The 24,338-nt window shown below is 37.7% G+C and overlaps 1 protein-coding gene across 1 annotated transcript in view; it reads left to right on the forward strand.

Annotated features, from left to right (window-relative positions):
- CHIC1 (cysteine rich hydrophobic domain 1) overlaps positions 1-24,338 on the forward strand; it is a 70,431-nt gene that overhangs the window by 39,288 nt on the left and 6,805 nt on the right. Inside the window, exons 4-5 of the mRNA XM_045879618.3 lie at positions 23,527-23,583; positions 23,839-23,898. Coding sequence (XP_045735574.1) covers positions 23,527-23,583; positions 23,839-23,898 — 117 coding nt within the window. The remainder of the gene's footprint in view (positions 1-23,526; positions 23,584-23,838; positions 23,899-24,338) is intronic.

Genomic DNA, 24,338 nt, shown 5'->3' on the forward strand with positions numbered 1-24,338 from the left:
TGAGCTTCTTAGAATTTTCCTTTTTCTTTCTTTTAAAAATATACTTATTTATTTATTTATTTATTTATTTATTTATTTATTTATTTATTTATTTGAGAGAGAGGCAGAGAGAGCGTGAGCAGGAGGAGGGGCAGAGGAAGAGAGACAAGCAGATTCTGAGCTGAGCCCAGGGCCCAACACGGGGCTCAATCCCAGGATCCTGAGATCATGACCTGAGCCAGAAGTCAGATGCATAACCTACTGAGCCACCCAGGTGCCCCAGAATTTTCCTTTTTCTGTATGTGGACTCAAATTAATATCTGGTGTCCCTTGATTTCAGCCTGAAGAATTTCGTACAGTAGGTCTGCAGGCAACAGTTGCTGACAGTTTTTATCTATGAATATCCTCATTTCATCTCCACTTTTTAATGTATAAAATTAATTAACATATTATTTTTGAGCAATTTTAGGTTTATGGGGAAAAAATGAGAAAAAGGTCCAGAGTTCCCGTATACCCTCCTCACCCAACTCTCAATTTCCCCTATTATTAACATCTTGTACTATTGAAGTATAGTTGTTAAAACTGATGAGGCCAATACTGACACATTATTATTAACTAAAGTCCTTGATTTACATTAGAGTTCACTCTGTGTTGTACATTCTATGGATTTTGACAAATGTATAATGACATGTATCCATCATTACAGTATCATGGAATAATAATTTCACTGCTTGAAAAATCCACCATGCTACACCTATTCATTCTCCCTCCCACCCCAAAATCCCAAGCAATCACTGAACTTCCTTTAAATTTTATTTTATTATGTTATGTTAGTTACCATACAGTACATCATTAGTTTTTGATGTTGAGTTCCATGATCCATTGTTTTCGTATAGCACCTAGTGCTCCATGCAATATGTACCCTCCTTAATACCCATCACCGGGCGAACCCATCCCCCAACCCCCTCCCCTCTAAAACCCTCAGGTTGTTTCTCAGAGTCCATAGTCTCTCTTGGTTCATCTCTCCCTCCAATTTCCACCGCCCTTCATTTTTCCCATCCTTCTCCTAATGTCCTCCATGCTATTCCTTATGTTCCACAAATAAGTGAAACCATATGATAATTGACTTTCTCTGCCTGACTTATTTCACTTAGCGTAATCTCCTCCAGTCCCATCCATGTTGATGTAAAAGTTGGGTATTCATCCATTCTGATGGCTGAGTAATATTCCACTGTATATGTGGACCACATCTTCTTTATCCATTTGTCTGTTGAAGAGCATCTCGGCTCTTTCCACAGTTTGGCTATTGTGGACATTGCTGCTATGAACATTGGGGTGCATATGGCCCTTCTTTTCACTACATCTGTGTCTTTGGGATAAATACCCAGTAGTGCAATTGCTGGGTCATAGCGTAGCTCTATTTTTAATTTTGGGGGGCACCTCCACACTGTTTTCCAAAGTGGCTGTACGAACTTGCATTCCCACCAACAGTGTAAGAGGGTTCACCTTTCTCCACAACCTCTCCAACATTTGTTGTTTCTTGCCTTGTCAATTTTTGCCATTCTAACTGGTGTAAGGTGGTATCTCACCTCAATGAGGTTTTGATTTGAATTTCCCTGATGGCTTATGATGATGAACATTTTTTCATCTGTCTGTTAGCCATTTGTATGTCTTCTTTGGAGAAGTATCTATTCATGTCTTCTGCCCATTTTTTGACTTGATTATTTGTTTTTTGAGAATCACTGAACTTTTTCTTTTTTAGTGTTTGATATTTTTTTTTAAAGATTTTATTTATTTTTTTGAGAGAGAGAATGAGAGAGAGAGAGAGAGCATGAGAGGGGGGAGGGTCAGAGGGAGAAGCAGACTCCCTGCCGAGCAGGGAACCCGATGCAGGACTCGATCCTGGGACTCCAGGATCATGACCTGAGCTGAAGGCAGTCGCTTAATCAACTGAGCCACCCAGGCGCCCAAGTGTTTGATATTTTTATTATTTTTTTATTGTTATGTTAATCCCCATACATTACATCATTAGTTTTAGATGTAGTGTTCATGATTCATTCTTTGTGCATAACACCCAGTGCTCCATGCAGAACGTGCCCTACTCAATACCCATCACCAGGCTAACCCATCCTCCCACCCCCCTCCCCTCTAGAACCCTCAGTTTGTTTTTCAGAGTCCATCATCTCTCATGGTTCGTCTACCCCTCCAATTTCCCCCCCTTCATTCTTCCCCTCCTGCTATCTTCTTCTTCTTCTTTTTTTTTATTAACATATATTGCATTATTTGTTTCAGAGGTACAGATCTGAGATTCAACACTCTTGCACAATTCACAGCGCTTACTAGAGCACATACCCACCCCAGTGTCTATCACCCAGTCACCCGATCCCTCCCACCCCACCCCCGACCCCAGCAACCCTCAGTTTGTTTACTGAGATTAAGAATTCCTCATATCAGTGAGGTCATATGATACATGTCTTTCTCTGTTTGACTTATTTCGCTCAGCATAATACCCTCCAGTTCCATCCACGACATTGCAAATGGCAAGATCTCATTCCTTTTGATGGCTGCATAATATTCCATTGTATATATATACTACATCTTCTTTATCCAGTCATCTGTCGATGGACATCTTTGCTCTTTCCACAGTTTGCCTATTGTGGACATTGCTGCTATAAACATCGGGGTGCACGTACCCTTTCGGATCCCTACTTTTGTATCTTTGGGGTAAATACCCAGTAGTGCAATTGCTGGATCATATGGTAGCTCTATTTTCAACTTTTTGAGGAACCTCCATACTGTTTTCCAGAGTGGCTGCACCAGCGTGCATTCCCACCAACAGTGTAGGAGGGTTCCCCTTTCTCCACATCCCCGCCAACATCTGTCATTTCCTGACTTGTTAATTTTAGCCATTCTGACTGGTGTGAGGTGGTATCTCATTGAGGTTTTGATTTGGATTTCCCTGATGCCGAGCGATATTGAGCTCTTTTTCATGTGTCTGTTGGCCATTTGGATGTCTTCTTTGGAAAAATGTCTGTTCGTGTCTTCTGCCCATTTCTTGATTCGATTCTTTGTTCTTTGGGTGTTGGGTTTGATAAGTTCTTTATAGATTTTGGATACTAGCCCTTTATCTGATATGTCATTTGCAAATATCTTCTCCCATTCTGTCGCTTGTCTTTTGGTTTTGACTGTTTCCTTTGCTTTGCAAAAGCTTTTTATCTTGATGAAGTCCCAATAGTTCATTTTTGCCCTTGCTTCCCTTGCCTTTGGCGATGTTTCTAGGAAGAAGTTGCTGCGGCTGAAGTCGAAGAGGTTGCTGCCTGTGTTCTCCTTTAGGATTTTGATGGACTCCTGTCTCACATTGAGGTCTTTCAACCATTTGGAGTCTATTTTTGTGTGTGGTGTAAGGAAATGGTCCAGTTTCATTCTTCTGCATGTGGCTGTCCAATTTTCCCAACACCATTTGTTGAAGAGACTGTCTTTTTCCCATTGGACATTCTTTCCTGCTTTGTCAAAGATTAGTTGACCATAGAGTTGAGGGTCCATTTCTGGGCTCTCTATTCTGTTCCATTGATCTATGTGTCTGTTTTTGTGCCAGTACCATACTGTCTTCATGATGACAGCTTTGTAATAGAGCTGAAAGTCCGGAATTGTGATGCCGCCAGCTTTGCTTTTCTTTTTCAACATTCCTCTGGCTATGCGGGGTCTTTTCTGGTTCCATACAAATTTTAGGATGATTTGTTCCATTTCTTTGAAAAAAGTGGATGGTATTTTGATGGGGATTGCACTGAATGTGTAGATTGCTCTAGGTAGCATTGACATCTTCACAATATTGGTTCTTGCAATCCATGAGCATGGAACATTTTTCCATTTCTTTGTGTCTTCCTCAATTTCTTTCATGAGTATTTTATAGTTTTCTGAGTAAAGATCCTTTGTCTCTTTGGTTAGATTTATGCCTAGGTATATTATGGTTTTGGGTGCAATTGTAAATGGGATTGATTCCTTAATTTCTCTTTCTTCTGTCTTGTTGTTGGTGTATAGGAATGCCACTGACTTCTGTGCATTGATTTTATATCCTCCCACTTTACTAAATTCCTGTATGAGTTCTAGCAGTTTTGGGGTGGAGTCTTTGGGGTTTTCCACATAAAGTATCATATCATCTGCAAAGAGTGAGAGTTTGACTTCTTCTTTGCTGATTTGGATGCCTTTGATTTCTTTTTGTTGTCTGATTGCTGTGGCTAAGACTTCCAATACTATGTTGAATAGCAGTGGTGATAGTGGGCATCCCTGCCGCGTTCCTGACCTTAGGGGGAAAGCTCTCAGTTTTTCCCCATTGAGAATGATATTCGCTGTAGGTTTTTCATAGATGGCTTTTATGATATTGAGGTATGTACCCTCTATGCCTATACTCTGAAGAGTTTTGATCAAGAAAGGATGCTGTACTTTGTCAAATGCTTTTTCTGTATGTATTGAGAGGATCATATGATTCTTGTTCTTTCTTTTGTTAATGTATTGTATCACATTGATTGATTTGCGGATGTTGAACCAACCTTGCAGCCCAGGGATAAATCCCACTTGGTCGTGGTGAATAATCTTTTTAATGTACTGTTGGATCCTATTGGCTAGTATTTTGGTGAGAATTTTTGCATCCATGTTCATCAGGGATATTGGTCTGTAGTTCTCCTTTTTGATGGGGTCTTTGTCTGGTTTTGGGATCAAGGTAATGCTGGCCTCATAAAATGAGTTTGGAAGTTTTCCTTCCATTTCTATTTTTTGGAACAGTTTCAGAAGAATAGGTATTAATTCTTCTTGAAATGTTTGGTAGAATTTCCCTGGGAAGCCATCTGGCCCTGGGCTTTTGTTTTTTGGGAGATTTTTGATGACTGCTTCAATTTCCGTAGTGGTTATAGGTCTGTTCAGGTTTTCTATTTCTTCCTGGCTCAGTTTTGGTAGTTGATACATCTCTAGGAATGCATCCATTTCTTCCAGGTTATCGAATTTGCTAGCATAGAGTTGCTCATATGTTCTTATAATTGTTTGTATTTCTTTGGTGTTGGTTGTGATCTCTCCTCTTTCATTCATGATTTTGTTGATTTGGGTCATTTCTCTTTTCTTTTTGATAAGTCTGGCCAGGGGTTTATCAACCTTGTTAATTTTTTCAAAGAACCAGCTCCTAGTTTTGTTGATCTGTTCTACTGTTCTTTTAGTTTCTATTTCATTGATTTCTGCTCTGATCTTTATTATTTCTCTTCTCCTGCTGGGTTTGGGTTTTATTTGCTGTTCTTTCTCCAGCTGCTTTAGGTGTAGGGTTAGGTTGTGTACTTGGGACCTTTCTTGTTTCTTGAGAAAGGCTTGTATTGCTATATACTTTCCTCTTAGGACTGCCTTTGCTGCATCCCAAAGATTTTGAATAGTTGTGTTTTCATTTTCATTGGTTTCCATGAATTTTTTAAATTCTTCTTTAATTTCCTGGTTGACCCATTCATTCCTTAGTAGGATGCTCTTTAGCCTCCATGTATTTGAGTTCTTTCCGACTTTCCTCTTGTGATTGAATTCTAGTTTCAAAGCATTGTGGTCTGAAAATAGGCAGGGAATGATCCCAATCTTTTGGTACCGGTTGAGACCTGATTTATGACCTAGGATGTGATCTATTCTGGAGAATGTTCCATGGGCACTAGAGAAGAATGTGTGTTCTGTTGCTTTGGGATGGAATGTTCTGAATATGTCTGTGAAGTCCATGTGGTCCAGTGTGTCATTTAACGTCTTTATTTCCTTGTTGATCTTTTGCTTAGACGATCTGTCCATTTCAGTGAGTGGGGGTGTTAAAGTCCCCCACTATTATTGTATTGTTGTCAATGTGTTTCTTTGCTTTTGTTATTAATTGCCGTATATAATTGGCTGCTCCCATGTTAGGGGCATAGATATTTACAGTTGTTAGATCTTCTTGTTGGATAGACCCCTTAAGTATGATATAGTGTCCTTCCTCATCTCTTATTACAGTCTCTGGTTTAAAATCTAATTTGTCTGATATAAGGATTGCCACCCCAGCTTTCTTTTGGTGTCCATTAGCATGGTAAATGGTTTTCCACCCCCTCACTTTCAATCTGGAGGTGTCTTTGGGTCTAAAATGAGTCTCTTGCAGACAGCATATCGATGGGTCTTGTTTTTTAATCCAATCTGATAGCCTGTGTCTTTTGATTGGGGCATTTAGCCCATTTACATTCAGGGTAACTATTGAAAGATAGGAATTTAGTGCCATTGTATTGCCTGTAAGGTGACTGTTACTGTATACTGTCTGTGTTCCTTTCTGGTCTATGTTGCTTTTAGGCTCTCTCTTTGCTTAGAGGACCCCTTTCAATATTTCTTGTAGGGCTGGTTTCATGTTTGCAAATTCCTTTAGTTTTTGTTTGTCCTGGAAGCTTTTTATCTCTCCTTCAATTTTCAATGACAGCCTAGCTGGATAGAGTATTCTTGGCTGCATATTTTTCTCATTTAGTGCTCTGAATATATCCTGCCAGTCCTTTCTGGCCTGCCAGGTCTCTGTGGATAGGTCTGTTGCCAATCTAATGTTTCTACCATTGTAGGTTACATATCTCTTTTCCCGAGCTGCTTTCAGGATTTTCTCTTTGTCTCTGAGACTCATAAGTTTTACTATTAGGTGTCGGGGTGTTGACTTATTTTTTTTATTTTGAGGGGGGTTCTCTGTGCTTCCTGGATTTTGATGCCTGTTTCCTTCCCCAAATTAGGGAAGTTCTCTGCTATAATTTGCTCCATTATACCTTCTGCCCCTCTCTCTCTTTCTTCTTCTTCTGGGATCCCAATTATTCTAATGTTGTTTTGTCTTATGGTATCGCTTATCTCTCGAATTCTGCCCTCGTGATCCAGTAGTTGTTTATCTCTCTTTTTCTCAGCTTCTTTATTTTCCATCATTTGGTCTTCTATATCACTGATTCTCTCTTCTGCCTCATTTATCCTAGCAGTTAGCACCCCCATATTTGATTGCACCTCATTAATAGACTTTTTGATTTCGACTTTAGATTTTAGTTCTTTTAGTTCTCCAGAAAGGGTTTCTCTAATAACTTCCATGCTTTTTTCAAGCCCAGCTTGTATCTTTAAAGTGATGATTCTGTACTCTAGATCTGACATCGTACTAATGTACATATTGAGTAGGTTCCTGGCAGTCGGTACTACCTCTTGTTCTTTTTGTTGAGGTGATTTTTTCCATCTTGTCATTTTGCCCAGAGGAGAATAGATTAATGAGAGAACAAAATGCTAACAGGGTAACAATGTTCCCAGAAAATATACTCTAAACAAACCAGAAAAGACCTGAAGCAGTGGGAAAAGAAAGGGAAAGAGAGAAAAAAGAAAAAGAAAAAAAGAACAGAAAAGAGGAAAAGAAAAGATAAAGATAAAAACAAACAAAAACAGAACAAAACAAAAAAAAAACAGAATGTGATCAAATATGCTCAGGGTGGTATATAGATCAGTGCCACACACTAGATTTTGAGTGTATTTGGTCTGTTAGAAGAAAGTGCCTCCCAAAATTTTAAAGAAAGAAAAACTTATATATGTACAAAAATAAGGGTTGATATGATGAAGGGATGGAATATGACTGTAAAGATGAAAATTATAAAAAATTTTATAAAAGGAATTGATAAGAAGTTGTTTGAAAAAAGAAAGAAGAGGATTTAAAAAAAAAGAAAAAGAAAGGGAGAGAATGTGATCAGGCAGGGGAGTAGAAAAAAAACCATACAATAGATATTTAGGGTATATTTGGATCTGTTAGAAGAAACGATCTCAAAATTTTAAAGAGAGAACAACTTATATATATATGCCAAAAATACAGGTAACTACTATGAAGGGATAGAATATGACTCTAAAAATGAGAAATAAAAATGAAAAATAAAAAAATTTTTTTTTAAAAAAGGGACTGATAAGATGTTGGTTGAAAAAGGGAAAACAAAAAATTCAAAAAAGAAAAAAGACAGTTATAAAAAATTAACTTTGAAAGACTAAAGAATCATGGTAAAAAAGCCATGGATTCTATGTGCAGTATTCCCCTAGCTCTGGAGTTCTGCCGTTCTCATTGATCGGTAAACTTGGTCTTGGCTGGCTGTTCTCGCTGATCTTCTGGGGGAGGGGCCTGTTGCCGTGGTTTCCAAATGTCTTTGCCGGAGGCGGAATTGCCCCGCCCTTGCCCGGTCCGGACTAAGTAATCTGCTCGGGTTTGCTCTCCGGAGCTTTTGTTCCCTTCAAGCTTTCCGTACAGCTTTGGAGGTGGAGAGTGAAAATGGCGGCCTCCCAATCTCTGCCTCGGAGGAGCCGAGAACTCGGGCCCCGCTCCTCAGTGAGCCCCCAGAGAAAAGCTGCCAGTCACTCCCATTTCCCCGGTCTCCGGCCACACTCCGTGGTCACCCGGCTTGTGACCGCGCGTTTCTATCTCTGGCACCCGACCCCAGGTGGAGTCTCCAAACCCAGCAGAATCCTGCGGTGTGCTCCCGCACCTCTCCTCCCGCAGGAGGAAGGTGAGTCTCCCCGGATCTGCTGCTTGTTGGGTCCCTGCTGGAGGAGCAGGGCCCCGACTGTGTCCCGGATCACAGTTTATGGCAACCCCGAGCTGAGAGCCCGCTCCTGGGCTCTGTCTCTGCAGCCGGCTTCCCCGCCCTGGTACCTGGGTGCTCTGCTGCATTCAGGCACCCCCGGTCTTTCTGTGACCCCGAGGGTCCTGAGACCACACTGTCCCACGAGGGTTCCACCCCCTGCTTAGCCACCGGAGTGATGTCCCTCAGAGGAGCAGACTTCTAAAAGTTCCGATTTTGTGCTCCGTGGCTCTATCACTTGCCAGAAGTGGCCGACGGAGGCCCCCTTCCCCGCCGTCTATCCTCCCGAATATCGCCTCGGATTCACTTCTCCGCACGTCCTACCTTCCAGAAAGTGGTCGCTTTTCTGTTCAGAGAGTTGCTGCTATTCTTTTCTTTGATCTCCTCTTGAGTTCGTAGGTGTTCAGATTGGTTTGATCCCTATCCAGCTGAATTCCTGAGAGGAGACGAAATCCAGGTCTCCTACTCCTCTGCCATCTTGCTCTGAGTCTCAAAAATCACTGAACTTTTAACTGTCTCCATAGTTTTGCCTTTTCCAGAATGTCATATAGTTTAAATCATATAAGATGTAGTCTTTTCAGATTGGCTTCTTTCACTTGCCATATGCATTTAAAGTTTCTCCATGTCTTTTTGTGGCTTGATAGGTCCTTTTTTTGCTGAATAATATTCTTTTTTAAAGACTTATTTGTTTGAGAGAGAGAAGCAGGCATGAGTGGGGGGAGGGGCAGAGGGGGAGAGAGAATCCTCAAGCAGACTCCCCACTGAGCATGGGGCCCAACACAGGGCTCCATCCCAGGACCCTGAGATCATGACCTGAGCCAAAATCAAGAGTTGGCCACTTAACCAACTGAGCCACCCAGGTGCCCCTACTGAATAATATTCTGTTGTTTGGATGTACTACAGTTTGTTTACCCATCCACCTAGTGAAGGATGTCTTCATTGCATTCAAGGTTTGGCAATTATAAATTAGGCTGCTACAAACATTCTATGTACAGGTTTTTGTGTCAGCAAACTTCAAGTAATTTGGGTAAAAAAACAAGGAGTATAATTTCTGGATCATATAGTAAGATTATGCTTAGTTTTGTAAGAAACTGCCAAGTCCTCTTCCAAAGTGTCTATACTATTTTACATTCCCACTAGCAATGCATAAGACTTTTTGTTGCAGGGCATCTGGGGGCTCAGTCAGTTAAGCATCTGCTTTTGGCTCAGGTCATGATCCTGGAATCTCCAGATGGAGCCCCACATTGGGCTCCCTGCTCAGCAGGGAGTCTGATTCTCCCTCTGCCCTTTACCCTGCTTGTGCACTCTCTCTCTCTCTCACACACTCACTCTCTGTCTCTCAAATAAATAAATAAAAACCTAAAAAAATAAAAAGACTTTCTGTTGCTCCTTGTCCTTGTCAACGTTTGGTGTTAACAGTATTTTGGATTTTGACCATTCTAAAAAGTGTGTAGTGGTATCTCACTTTTTTTTTTTAATTTGCAATTCCCTAAAGTTATATGATATTGAGCATCTTTCTATGTACTGATTTGTCATCTGTATATCTTCTTTGAGATTTTTCTTTTCAGACATATGCCCATATCTTAATTGGGATTCTGTTTCATTATTGTGAAGTTTTAAACACTATTTATATATTTTGGATACCAGTTCTTTATCAGGTATTTGTTTTCAAAATATTTTCTTCCAGCCCATGTCTTGTCTTTTCATTCTCTTAACAACATCTTTTGCAGAATAGATGTTTTTAATTTTGATGAAGTCCTGCTTACCAGTTTTTTCTTTTATTCCTTGTGCTTTGGGTTGTAGCTAAGAATTCACTGCCAAACCGAAGGTCACTTATTGTGGTATATACGTTGTTGTATTTGTTTGCTAATGTCTTATTCAGGAATTTTGCATCAATGTTCATGAGAAATATTGATCTGCAGTTTTCCTTTCATATAATATCTTTGTCTAGTTTTGGCACTAGGGTAATATTGGCCTTATAGAATGAGTTAAGAAGTATTCCCTCTGCTTCTGTTTCATGGAAGAGATTGTAAAGAATTGGTATAATTTCTTCTTTAAATGTTTGGTAGAATTCACCCATGAACCCACCTGGCCATGGGAGTTTCTATTTGGAAAGGTTTTTAATTATTGATTCAGTTTCTTTAATAAATATAGGCCTATTCAAATTGTCTATTTCTCCTTGTGTGAGTTTTAGTAAATTGTATCTTTCAGGTAATTGGTCCATTTCATCTTGCCTATCAAATTCATGGGCATGGAGCTGTTAATAATATTCTTTTATTAGCCTTCTTTTTTAAAGATTTTATTTATTTATTTGACAGAGAGATAGCGACAGCAGGAACACAAGCAGGGGGAGTGGGAGAGGGAGAAGCAGGCTTCCTGCAGAGCAGGGAGCCCGACACGGGGCTCGATCCCAGGACCCTGGGACCATGACCTGAGCCAAAGGCAGACGCTTAACGACTGAGCCACCCAGGCGCCCCTTTTATTAGCCTTTTAATACTCATGGCATCATTAATGATAACCCACTTCATTTCTGATATTAGTAACTTTTGTCTTCTTTTTTCTTAGTTAACCTGGCTAGAAATTTACTATTTTTACTGATCTTTCAAAGAACCAGTTTTTGATTTTGTTGATTTCCCCTGTTGAAGTCCTATTATCAATTTCACTGATTTCTGCTCTAGTTTGTATTACCTCTTTCTTTTTACTTTGGATTTAACTTGTTCTTTTTCTAAAGTACAAGCTTACATGATTGATTTTAGGTCTTCTTTTCTACTGTATGCATTCGATGCTGTGAATTTCCCTCTAAGCACTGCTTTCACTGCATCCCACAGATTTTGATTAGTTGTGTTTTCATTTGTATTTAGTTTTAAATATTTTTAAGTTTCTCCTGAGATTCTTTCTTGACCTATGTACTATTTATAAATGTGCTGTTTAGCCACTCTGGAAAACAGTATGGAGTTTCCTCAAGAAGTTAAAAATAGAACTACCCTACAACCCAGCAATTGGCACTACTAGGTATTTACCCCAAAGATACAAATGTAATGATCCAAAGGGGCACATGCACCCCAATATTTATTATAGCAGCAATGTCCACAATAGCCAAACTGTGGAGGGAACCCAGATGTCCATCAACAGATGGATAAAGAAGATGTGGTATATATACAAAGGAATATTACTCAGCCATCAAAAAGGTTGAAATCTTAACCATTTTCATCTATGTGGATAGAACTGGAGGGTATTATGCTGAGCAAAATAAGTCAATCAGAGAAAGACAATTATCATATGGTTTCACTCATATGCGGAATATAAGAAATAGCGCACAGGATCATAGGGGAAGGGAGGGAAAACTGGGAAGTAATCAGAGAGAGAGACAAACCATGAGAGATTCTTAACTATAGGAAACAAACTGAGGGTTGCTGGAGGGAAGGTGGGTGGGGGGATGGGGTAACTGGGTGATGGGCATTAAGGATGGCATGTGATGTGATAAGCACTGGGTGTTACATGCAACTGATGTATTACTGAACTCTATATTGGAAACTAATGATGTTGGCTAATTGAATTTAAATTAAAAAAAAAAAAAGAAGTGTGCTGTTTAGGGACACCTGGGTGGCTCAGTCATTTAAGCATCTGACTCTTGATTTCAGCTCAGGTCATGATCTTGGGGTTGTGAGATCAAGCCCTGCACTGGGCTCCGTGCTTGGGTATGGAACCTGCGTGGGATTCTCTCTCCCCCTCTGCCCCTCCCCCCCAAAAAAAGAAATGTGCCATTTAATCTCTTAAGTGGGAATTTTCCAGCTACCTTTCCGTTGTTGATTTCTAGTTTAATTCCACTATCTGAGAGTATGCATTGTATGATTTCTGTTTTTTGAAATATGTTAAGTTGTGTTTTAGGACCCAGAATGGATCCTAAAATTGTTTGCTATTGTTTGATAAAGTAATCTGTAGATGTCAATTATATCCAGCTCATCAATGGTGCTGTTGAGTTTAGTTATGTCTTTACTGACTTTCTGCCTGCTTGATCTCTTCATTACTGATAAAGGGCTGTTGTAGTCTCCAACTTGTTCAAGGGTGGATTCCTCGGTGTGCCTGGGTGGCTCAATTGTTAAGCGTCTGCCTTCGGCTCAGGTCATGATCCTAGGGTCCTGGGATCGAGCCCCAAGTCGGGCTCCCTGCTCAGCAGGAAGCCTGCTTCTCCCTCTCACACTCCCCCTGCTTGTGTTCACTCTCTCTCTGTGTCTCTCTCTGTCAAATAAATAAAATCTTAAAAAAAAAAAAAAAGAGTGGACTCCTCTATTTCTCCTTGCAGTTCCATCAATTTTTGCCTCACATAGTTTGATGCTCTTTTGATATGCCCATAACATATTAAGAATTGATCTTTTTATCATTGTATTTGATAATTTTCCCCACTCTTAAGTCTGCTTTGTCTGAAATTACTAAAGTACCTCCGGCTTTCCTTTGATTAGTGTTACTGTGGTATATCTTTCTCCATCCCTTCACTTTTAGTTTCTATATGACTTTACATTTAAATTTAAAGTGGGTTTCTCATAGACAATACATAGTTGAATCTTTTTTTTTTGATCCACTAACAATCTTTAATTAATGTATTTAGACCATTGATGTTTAAAGTGATTATTGATATAGTTGGATTAATATTTACCATGTTCGTTAATGTTTTCTATTCATTGCTCTTGTTCTTTGTTCCTGTTTTTGTCTCCTAGTCTTTTTCTGTCTTGTCTGGTTTTAAGTGAGTATTTTGTATGATATCATTTTTTTTTATCTTCCCTTAGAATATCAATAATCCTACTTTTTAAATATTTTTTGGGGGGGTTGCCAACTAAAGTGAGTTTGTTATATATATATATATTCAAGACCACTTTCAAATAACACCATACCATTTCCCAGGTAGTAGAAGTACCTTATTTGCAGAGTATTTCCAATTCCTCCTTCCCATCCCTTATAACATTGCTTCCATTTGTTTTACTTATCCATAAGCTATAATCATTGAATACATTGTTATTATTGAACAAATTATTACCTGCTAGATCAATTAAGAATAAGAGAAATACCCCAATTTAACCCTTAAATTGGGAAGCATAAAAACTTTTACTAAAAAAACAAGAATAAAAGAAATAAACTATTTTATTTTACCTTCATTTTTTTCCTTTTCTAACCCTTCTTGAAGATCTAAGTGTCTTAAATATAGCATTTTCCTTCTCTCTGAAGAACTTTTAACATTTCTTGCAAGACATTTTTGTCTGAAAAAGTCTATTTCTTTGCTGGGTGTGGAAATCCAGGTTGGGGATACTTTTAACACTTTATTTCATTCAACTCTCTTCTTATCTCCCATGATTTCTAAAGAGATGTCTGTATAACTCTTATTTTGCTCCTTTATATGTAAGGCATTTTTCCCTCTGGCTTTTGTTCAAGACTTTTCCTTGATTTTCTGCAGTTTAAATATGAGATTACTAGGTATAGATTTTTGAGTTTCTAGCTTTGTACTCTCTGAGCTTCCTCAACCTATGGTTTGATGCCTTTTGTTAATTTTGGGAAATTATCTTGTCACTATTACTTTAAATACTTCCTCTGTTCCTTTTCCTCTTTACCTTCTGGTATTTCTATTATATGTCTACTGCTCCTCTTATAATTGGCCCCTAGTTCTGGGATATTCAATTTATTTTTTCTTTTTTTTTCCTTTTATTTTAGTTTTGAAAGTTTCTGTTGGTATATCTTCAATCTTTACTGATACCTCAAGCATGTCCAGTCTATTGATGAGCCCATCAAAGGCATTCTTTATTTCTGTTATGGTATTTTGGCTTCCTACCATTTCCTTCTGAATTTGTCTTACAGTTGCCATTTCTCTACTAACATTATCTATATCTGTCCATTTCTCTGCTAACATTATCCATATCTGTTCTTTCATGTTGTCCACTTTTGCATTACATGTGGCTTATTAGTCTTGGTTGATTGATATTCCCAGTCGGATAATTTCAACATTTCTGCCACTTCTATGTCTGGTTCTGATGCTTGTGGTATCTTTTAGTATGACTTCTACTTTTTCTTTGAAAGCCACACATATGTCCTAGGTAAAAGAAACTGAGGTAAATAGGCCTTTAAATAAGATTTTATGTTATCAGGCTAGGCATTTGGCTATATTTACTGTTTGCTGTAGTTGTCAATGTTGGCAGCTAAACTTTCCCCACTGTCCTTGTTTTTGTCTGGCCTCTTTTCCTTAGATTTCCCTAGAGATTTCTTTTTTGTTTTTTAATCTAACATAATTTATTTAACAAATTCCCTAGTGTAGGGAAATTATCTTCACTTTCTGCCTGTTTTTATTTTTTGTTTTTTGAAGTATAGTTGGCATACAATGTTATATTAGTTTCAAGTGTACAACATAGTGATTCAACAATTCTCTACATTGCACAATGCTTATTACCACAATTAATATATTTACCATCTGTCATACAAAGTTACTACAATATTATTGACTATATTTCTTATGCTATACTTTTCATCCAATAGGACTTATTTATTTTGGATATTGTCTGAGATGGACAGTTCTTTCAGTTGTATTCCTGTATTATAAGAAAACTTATTGATGTAGTGGTAAGGTGTTGGAAGACTTGGAATTACTCTGTGGTACTATGATTTGGCCTAAGTTTTTTAGTGACTCTGTGACCCTGAGCTGTGCCCTTCACAAGGGCTTCCCGGTTTTTGTTTTGTTTTGTTTTCCCCTTTAGGTGAGACAGGAAGGCTAGAGGGTGCTGGAGTTGGGTCTTTCCCTTCCCCAAGATTGGGGAATAGCCTCTCTTAAGACCAGTCTTTAAGAACAGAATGTTCTGGGCGTATTTTTTAAAGATTTATTTATTTATTTGTCAGAGAGAGTGAGAGAGCACAAGCAGGGGGAGCGGCAGGCAAAGGAAGAAGCAGGTTCCCCACTGAGCAAAGAGCCCGATGCGGGACTCGATCCCAGGACCCTGGGATCATGACCTGAGCTGAAGGCAGATGCTTAACTCACTGAGCCACCCAGGTGTCCCTTCTGGGCATATTTAAAAGTGGCTGTTCTTTCCCTTTCCCTACTGGAAGGCTGAAGAGATTTTTCTCCAATCACTGTGAGAACCTGATAAGGTTCCTGGTAATAAAATTCAAAGTGTGGGGGTCTTCCCCAAGACTGGGCCTCTTTGGAATTTTTAACTCTCAAACTTGTCCCCACTGAGCTTCCAGCAATTCATCAAGTTCAGGTCCTGCTACCCTAGTCCTGGTTCCCACAGAGTTTTCCTCTCCTGTGTTTCTACCCTGGTAAATTGTGCTTATTTGTATCCATCTGTGTATCTCTCCAGTCTTATGATCTCTCTTTTCTGATGAATCTAAGAGGAGTTGGTTTCAGGTTGTTCTGGGTTTTTTCTTTTCTTCTTGATATGTGGGCAGGAGAGTTAACTTCCAAGCCTTTACATGCCTAAATGGATTACCTTGATTTTCTAAAGTTAATTTTGATGCATATGGGATTCTTGGTTGACAGTCTTTTTTTCTTTCATCATTTTCAATCTGTTATCCAACTGCCTTCTGCCCTACGTTGTTTCAAATCAGAAGTCAGCTATTTATCTTACTATAGTTTCCTTGTAAGTAATGAGTCATTTCATCTTGCTGCTTTCATGATTTTCAATTTTTCTATTTTTCAACATTATACTATTATGTATCTGCTATGGCTCTCCTTGTGGTTTATTCCTACATGGAGCTCTTGAGCTTCCTAGATATGTAGATAAATATTTTTCATTAAATTTAGAAGTTTTCACCATTATTGCATTAAATATTTCTTTTGTTTTGCTCTTTTCTTATTGTACTCCCAGTATATGTATATTGGTGCCCTTAATGATGTATAACATTTCTCTGAGGCTGTATTCATTTTCCTTCATTCTCTTTTTCTGTGCTTTGAGATTACATATTATCTTTTTTTTTAAAGATTTTATTTATTTATTTGACATAGAGACAGCAAGAGAGGGAACACAGCAGAGGGAGTGGGAGAGGGAGAAGCAAGCTTCCTGCTGAGCAGGCAGCCTGATGCGGGGCTCGATCCCAGGACCCTGGGATCATGACCTGAGCCGAAGGCAGATGCTTAATGACTGAGCCACCCAGGTGCCCCGAGATTACATATTATCATTTGATCTGTCTTCAAGTTCACTGATCATTCTTCTAGTTCAAATCTACTTTGTGTTCTTTTATTTCAGTTTTGTATTCCTCAACTCCAGAATTCCATTTGGTTCTTCTTAATAATTTCTGTCTCCTTGTAGATGTTTTCTACTTAATGAGCCATTGTCATCGTAATTTCATTTTTTTTATTTCTGGTCATAACATGGCATATTATATTCCTTTATTGTAAGAATCTTAATTCCTTTTTTGGTGCATATGTCCTCCTTGCTGTGCATATTTAAAGTTACTTCAAATTCATCTTTGTCTCTTTTTCAGACTCCTATACTTTCATACCAAGCTGTCTGCGGTCAGGCAATAATTTTTTAAAGTTCAGTTTTTCTTTTTGAGGGTGGGGTCATCTATATCATACAGAAATTCCTTGTATTTTGGTCAGTCAATGATATCCTTTCTTGGTCTCTACTGTGTTTACTGGATTTTTCTGAAAATGTGTTATAGTGGTAAAATACACATAACATAAAGTTTACCATTTTAAGCATTCAGTGGCATTAACTACATTCACAATGTTGTATAACCATTACCATTACCTATTGCCAAATTTTTCATTACCTTAACAGAAACTCTGTAGCCATTAAATAATAATTCCCCATTCCCCTTCCCCTCAGACCCTGGTAACCTCTAATCTACTTTCTGTGTCTACAAATTTGCCTATCCTAGGGTATCTCATGTAAATAGCGTAATTCCATATTTGTCCTGGTACTATTTCTCTTAGCTTAATGTCTTCAAGGTTCATCCATGTCATAGCATGTTTTAGAACTTCATTCCTTTATATGGCTGAATAACAGTCCATTCTATGCATAGTCCACATTGTTTATTCACTCATCAGTTGATGGACACCTGAATTCTTTCCACCTTTTGTCTATCGTGAATAACACTGCATTTAACATTGCCATATAAATATCTGTTCAAGTCCAAACTTTCAGTTCTTTTGGGAAGTATACCTAGGAATAGAGTATGTAAACATATGGTAATTGTTTAGCTTTTTGAAAAACTGCCAAACTTTTCCACTGGAGCTGCACCATTTTACATTCCCATCAGTAATGCATAAAGATTCCAATTTCTGCAGATCGTCACCAACATTAGCTATATTCCATCTTATTGATAATAGCCATTCTAGTAGATGTGAAGTGGTATCTGTGATTTTGCTTTGCATTTCTCTAACGACTTGTGTTAAGCATTTTTACATGTACTGTTGGCCATTTCTGGTATTAGGTACTTTGTTCATTTTGCAACTGAGTTGTTTATTTGTTGTTGAGTTGGGGGAGTTTTTATATATTCTGATTATTTGCAAATATTTTCTTCCATTCTGTAGATAATCTTTTCACTCTCTTGATAGTGTCATTTGATGCATAAAAGATGTTAATTTTTATGAAGTCCAATTAAACTATTTTCCCCTTTTTTGCCTGTGCTTTCAGTGTCAAGGGCCAAGAAATTATTGCAAAATCCAATGTCATGAAGATTGTCTCCGATGTTTTCTTCACAAACTTTTACAGTTTTCACTCTTCTGTTTGGTTCTTTGATCCATTTTGAGTTAATTTTCATATATGGTGTAGGTTTAGGGTCCAACTTAATACTTTTGCATGTGGATATCCAGTTTTTCTTGCAGCATTTATTGAAGACTATTCCTTTTCCCCATTGAATGGTTGGCACTCTTGTTGAAAAACAGTTGACCATATACATTCAGAAGTTTATTTCTGGGCTCTATTCTATTCCTTTGGTCTACATATCTGTCTTTATTCCAGCACCATTTTTTTTGTTACCATTGCTTTGTATTAAGTTATGAAATCAGGAGATGTGAGTCCTTCATATTCTTCGTTTTCAAGATTGCTGCCTAAATCGTGGTTTCTTCATTCCATACGAATTTTAGGATGTTTTTCTATTTCTACAAAAAAGTCACTGGGATTCTGATAAGGATTGCATTGAATCTATAGATCATTTTGGATAATATTGTCATCTTAGCAATATTAAGTCTTCTAATCCATGAATGCAGGATGTCTTTACATTTATTTACATTTTTAAATTCTTTTTTTTAAGATTTTATTTATTTATTTGACAGAGAGAGACACAGCAAGAGAGGGAACTCAAGCAGGGGGGTGGGGGAGGGAGAAGCAGGCTTCCCGCAGAGCAGGGAGCCCGATGCGGGGCTCGATCCCAGGACCCTGGGATCATGACCTGAGCCGAAGGCAGGTGCTTAATGACTGAGCCACCCAGGCGCCCCTAGGTTTTTAAATTCTTTTAGCAATGCTTTGTGGTTTTCTGTGCACACGTCTTTCACCTCTTTGCTTAAGTTTATTATTAAGTATTTTACTCTTTTTGGTGCTACTGTAAATGCAATTATTTTCTTAATTTCTTTTTTGAATTGTTTACCATTATCATATAGAAATGCAACTGAATTTGGGGGACAACTGGGTGACTCAGTCAGTTAAGCATCTGTCTTCAGCTCGGGTCATGATCACAGGGTTCCTGGATCGAGCCCCATATTAGGCTCTCTGCTCAGCAAGGAGTCTGGTTCTCCCTCTCCCTCTGCCTTTCCCTCTGGCTCATTCTCTCTCTCTCTCTCTCTCTCTCTCAAATAAATAAATAAAATCTTTTAAAAAGTAGAAATGCAACTGAATTTTGAATGTTTATTTTGTATCCTGAAACACTGCTGAATTTGTTTAACTCTAACAGATTTTTTTGTACATTCTTTTGGGTTTTCTACACATGAGATAATATCACCTGCAAATAGAGATAATTTTACTTCTTCCTTTTTAATTTAGATACCTTTTATGGCTTTTCTTGCCTAACTGACCTGTCTAGAATTTCCAGTAGTGTGTTGAATAGAAGTGGCAAATGTGGGCATCATTGTCTTTTTCCTGTCTTAGAGGAAAAGCTTTCAGTTTTTGGTATAATTTTATGATTTATGATTTTTTTCTTATTTAGTATGATATTAGCTGTGGATTTTTTTTTAGCCCAGAGCCATGGAGTGTAGGATCTGCTAATATTCACCATCTGTCAAATCAATGCAGAATATGTCTGCCCTAGGAAGCTGAGAAGATGGGAACTGCCACTCAGTTGTCAAGCCAAGTATATCAGCTTTCCCACAATACAGATATGTGCCAGAAAGGGGGACTGCACCCTTCACCAACTGTTTTGCCTATTTTGCAGAAGTTGGCAGTAGGAGAGTGGATGCTGCCCTTACCCAGGAAAGCAGTTTCACTCCAGGGAGCTGGGAGCTATCAGGAACCACCTGCCACACAGCTCCCAAGCTTGTTAAAATAGTTCTTCTGCGAGGCAGAGCAATGGAGATGTGGGAGTATTACCTAACTTCATTACCAAGGCCTCCTAATGTTCTTAGCTATTGTCCATAACTTTGTTGAATAAATACTTCTCAATCTGTTATAATCCTTTTGATCAATCTCAGGAACATTTGATTGAGTATCCTTTGCTAATACTTGATCAATTTAATAGTTGTTTCTACAAGGAAGAGATTTCCCTAAGGTCCTCACATGGCCATTCTGGAAGGGCTCTCACTTTCTCAATGGTATCTTTGACACACAAAAATTTTTAATTTTGATTAGGCTGTATTTATCACTTTTAAGTTTTTCTTGCTTGTACTTTTTGCATCAAATCTAAGAGGGCTTTGCCCAACTCAAGATCACAAAGATTTACTCCTATGTTTTCTTATAATTGTTTTAAAATTTCACCTCTTATGGTTAGGTCTTTGATCCATTTTGAGTTAATTTTTGTGCATGGTGTGAGATAGGTGTCTGAGTTCATAATTTTTCTTTTGGATATCCAATTGTCCTAGCACCATTGTTGTGAATACTATTTCATGAGTCTTCTGATTAATGAACATAGGATATCTCTCCATTTATTTACCTCTTCTTTAATGTATTTTAGCAGTTTTTTTTTTTTTAGTTTTCAATTTACAAGTCTATACTTTTGTTAAATTTATTTCTAAATATTTTAATTCTATTGTAAATGGTCTGTTACTCTCATTTTCAGATTGTTCATTACTAGTGTATACAAATACAATTGATTTTTTATGGGTTGAGCCTCATATTATTTTTCTATCTAGTGTAACAAACTTAATGGTTTAAAACAATAACTTTTATTATTTCACAGTCAGAAGTCTGAGCATGGCTCAATTGGGTTCTCATATTAGGATCTCACAAGGCCAAAATCAAGGTGCTGGCAGGGCTGTCTGTATTCCTTTCTAGAGATTCTGGGAAAGAATTTGCTTCCAAACTCCCTCAGATTTTTGCAGAAATCATTTCTTTCTTATACTTTCTATGTGGCCCTTTCTGTCTTAAAGCTAGCAATGGTGGTTTGAGTTCTTCTTTTGCTTCAGATCCCTCTGACTGTCCTTCCATCTGCCAGAAAAAGTTCTCTACTTTTAAGGGCCCTTGAGATTACATTGGGTCCACCAAAGCAATCCAGGATAATCTCCCCCTATTTTAAAGCCAAATAATTAGTAACTTTAATTACATCTGCAACATCCCTTTTGCAACATAATGTAACATATTCATAGGTGTAACTCCAGGAGGTGAGGATCATGGGAGCCAGAATTCTACCTATCAAAATCTTGTTTCCTGCAAACTTGCTGAACTTATTCTAGTAATGTTTTAGTGGATTTGTAACCTAATAACTAAAGTGAGTTCACTCCTTGGTAAATTACAGATAGAGACTACATCAGGTGGAGTTGTCACACAAAACTTTACTTCAACAAATAAGGAAATCATGGGGCATAACTTCCAAAGCTATGACACCTGAGTGGGGGTAAATAGATTTCTTTTATTTAGGGATAGGATGAATATTCGGAAAAGGGGGGAGGGATTTGTCACTGCATGTAGAGGTGTAAGGTCATATACACATATTTAGGAAATATGCCTGTACATGCATTGTATGTTATGCTAATGAGGTTTGTATTCCTCCTTGGGCAGATATTATAATGAGGTAGAAGTTACTGTCAGACACTCCATGGTCCATCTGCATAGGGGTGAGTCCGTAGTCAAGCTCAAACTGCTCTAAGCCTACCTGAGCTCTTCCTGTTGTTTGCCTCTAAAAGATAAGGCTAACATTCTTGTGAAGAAGGGATAGTCAGTGAGGGTCTTGCGGGTGACAGTTTTAGCTTCATTAACCCCTATGGAGCATGGTTTCAGATTCCTTAGGGTTTTCTCTATGCATGATCATGTCTGCAAATGAAGACAGTTTCATTTTTTCATTTCCAAGCTGGATGCCTTTTAGTTATTTTTGTCTAATTGCCCACACTATTCTTTCCAGTACAATGTTGAATAAAAGTAGTGGAAGGAGACATTCTTGTCTTTTTCCTGATCTTAAGAGGAAAACAGTCTTTCTTCATTAGGTGTATTAGCTGTAGTTTTTTCATAGATGCCCTTTATCAGGTTGAGGAAGTTCACATATATTCCTAGTTTTTTAAGGATTTTTATCATGAATGGATATTGGGTTTTGTCCAAGGCTTTTTTCTAAATCTATTAAGATGATCACATCATTTTTGTCCTTTATTCTATTAATATGATGTATTGCAGCAATTTATTTTTGTGTTCCTCGGATAAATTACACTTGGTCATGATGTATAATCTTTTTCATATGTTGTTGGATTCAGTTTGCTAGTATTTTGTTGAGTTTGTGTTTATATTAATGGTATTATTTCTTCTTTAACTGTTTGGTAGATCTCATTATTGAAACCATCTGGGCCTGAGTTTTTCTTTGGGAAAAGATTTATAATTACTAATTCAGTCTCTTTGTTACCCATCTGATTTTGTTTAGAGATTCTATCAAGTACAGTAACCACACGGGATACTCTAGCTGGCATTGTTGTTGTTTTCTGGCCCACTGTGAATGAACTGAATACAATTGCCATTGATTGTTAACTAACATAGTTAAACAAATAGAATAGTTTCTTATGTTGGTGCTTTGGAAATCATTTCAGATACGGGTTGGTAAATCATTCAATTTTGAGGAGTAATTTTAAAATTTAACAGTGCCTTCTTTATCAGAAGCCTAATAAAACTCTTCCAAATAAGAGTTGAAAATGCATAGTTATCTTTTACTTTAATTTTTTGAAAGTTTTGCAACCTTTTCTTCCTCCCTACAAAATAGAGAGATTCAGTCTCTGTCCCCTTGTTTAGGACAGTGCTGCTTCTCATTTATATTTTTTTCCTCTAAATAAAGTTTTCTGACTAGCTGTTTTTAACATGTTCTTCTCAGTGGAAATTCTGATGTATGTTGGCTTGCTTTATTCAACTTGTAGACCTTGAGTACTATATGCCAGGCATTTGTGCTAGGAGCTCTTATAGGAAGACTTCCTGTGAGGACTCAGATTAATTTAGCATATTACATGTATATTGAAAAAGTAACCCTATGAAAAGACATGTGAAAGTCAAGATTAGGTCCATAAGTGGACTACTAGCTGTATCGGTAATGATTTCACAGTAGTCCAGTGCACGGACTCACAACACAGAACAATTTGTACATATTTCATTTTGAAAAGCATATATTAAAATCCCATATACATGGATGTGGGTGTCTGAAGAGGGAGAAAGAGAGATCTTATAATAACAGTATAATAATTGCTCAAAATACTACTCTTCTTTTCGCAGTTTCTGTCAGTTACATTGCTTTTTATCTGATTTCTAATGGAAAAACAAGAAGAGAAAATAATTGGATTTTACAAACAAGCAGAAAAATATACACATAGTTTACAAAGTTCTTCATCTTGTAACAAAGTCTTGATTCTTCCTCTTAGACCAGAAGATCAATTCAGAAGTTATTAGAATGGGAAAATAACAGATTATATCACAAGGTAAGAAAGTTTAAGCAAATAAGTGCCCCACTTATATATTTGCATTATTAAATTTAAAAAAATGGGAATTTTTCAGGCCATGAAAGAATGGATTAGAGAATATTCAATTTTAATGTATATTCTTTACAAGTTACTTTTAAACGCTATTTTATGTGTCTTATGCTTATTCCTGGATGGTTCTCGGTGATTTATTCAAATGTTATAGGTAATAATTAATATAAATTGATATCGAAATTCCTAACTGTACTTTCTTAGCTCGCTTTGCACTGGAAGTTGACTAAAAGGAAATGCGAAACTAGCAATATGATGGAGTATGTAAGTATGCAGTTGTTTTTAGTTACTTTCTTTGGATTCCATTCTAAATGTTATATTTTACTATGCTTACCATTTGTCAGTTCTTTCTCAGTTTTTTTTCTCCTCAGCCTAAACTTCTGTCAGTTTTGGAACATAGAGGTTTCCTTCCATCTTCCTTAGATTTGTAGCCAATATAAAATATCTTGAAAGCTAGTAATTACTTAGATCTGAGAAAAATCTCAGCTAGTATGCTGCAATGAAAACTGCACAACCTTAATCTTCTTTTCACATAGGTGCAGACCAGCACATATGGTAATGAGCACAGCTGCTGTTGAACAAAATATTTCTAAATGTGATCTTGACAAAACTTGCATAAAATAGGAATTGAATTCTGAATTCATGTTCCTGGCTTTTTGTCTTAGCTAACACTTAATTTTCAATAAAGAAATGATAGGCTCTAT

The sequence above is a fragment of the Mirounga angustirostris genome, unplaced genomic scaffold, assembly GCF_029215605.1.
Source record: "Mirounga angustirostris isolate CCGP_5_RB_7025 unplaced genomic scaffold, mMirAng1.0.hap1 SCAF_11, whole genome shotgun sequence".
Classification (NCBI taxonomy): Eukaryota; Metazoa; Chordata; class Mammalia; order Carnivora; family Phocidae; genus Mirounga; species Mirounga angustirostris.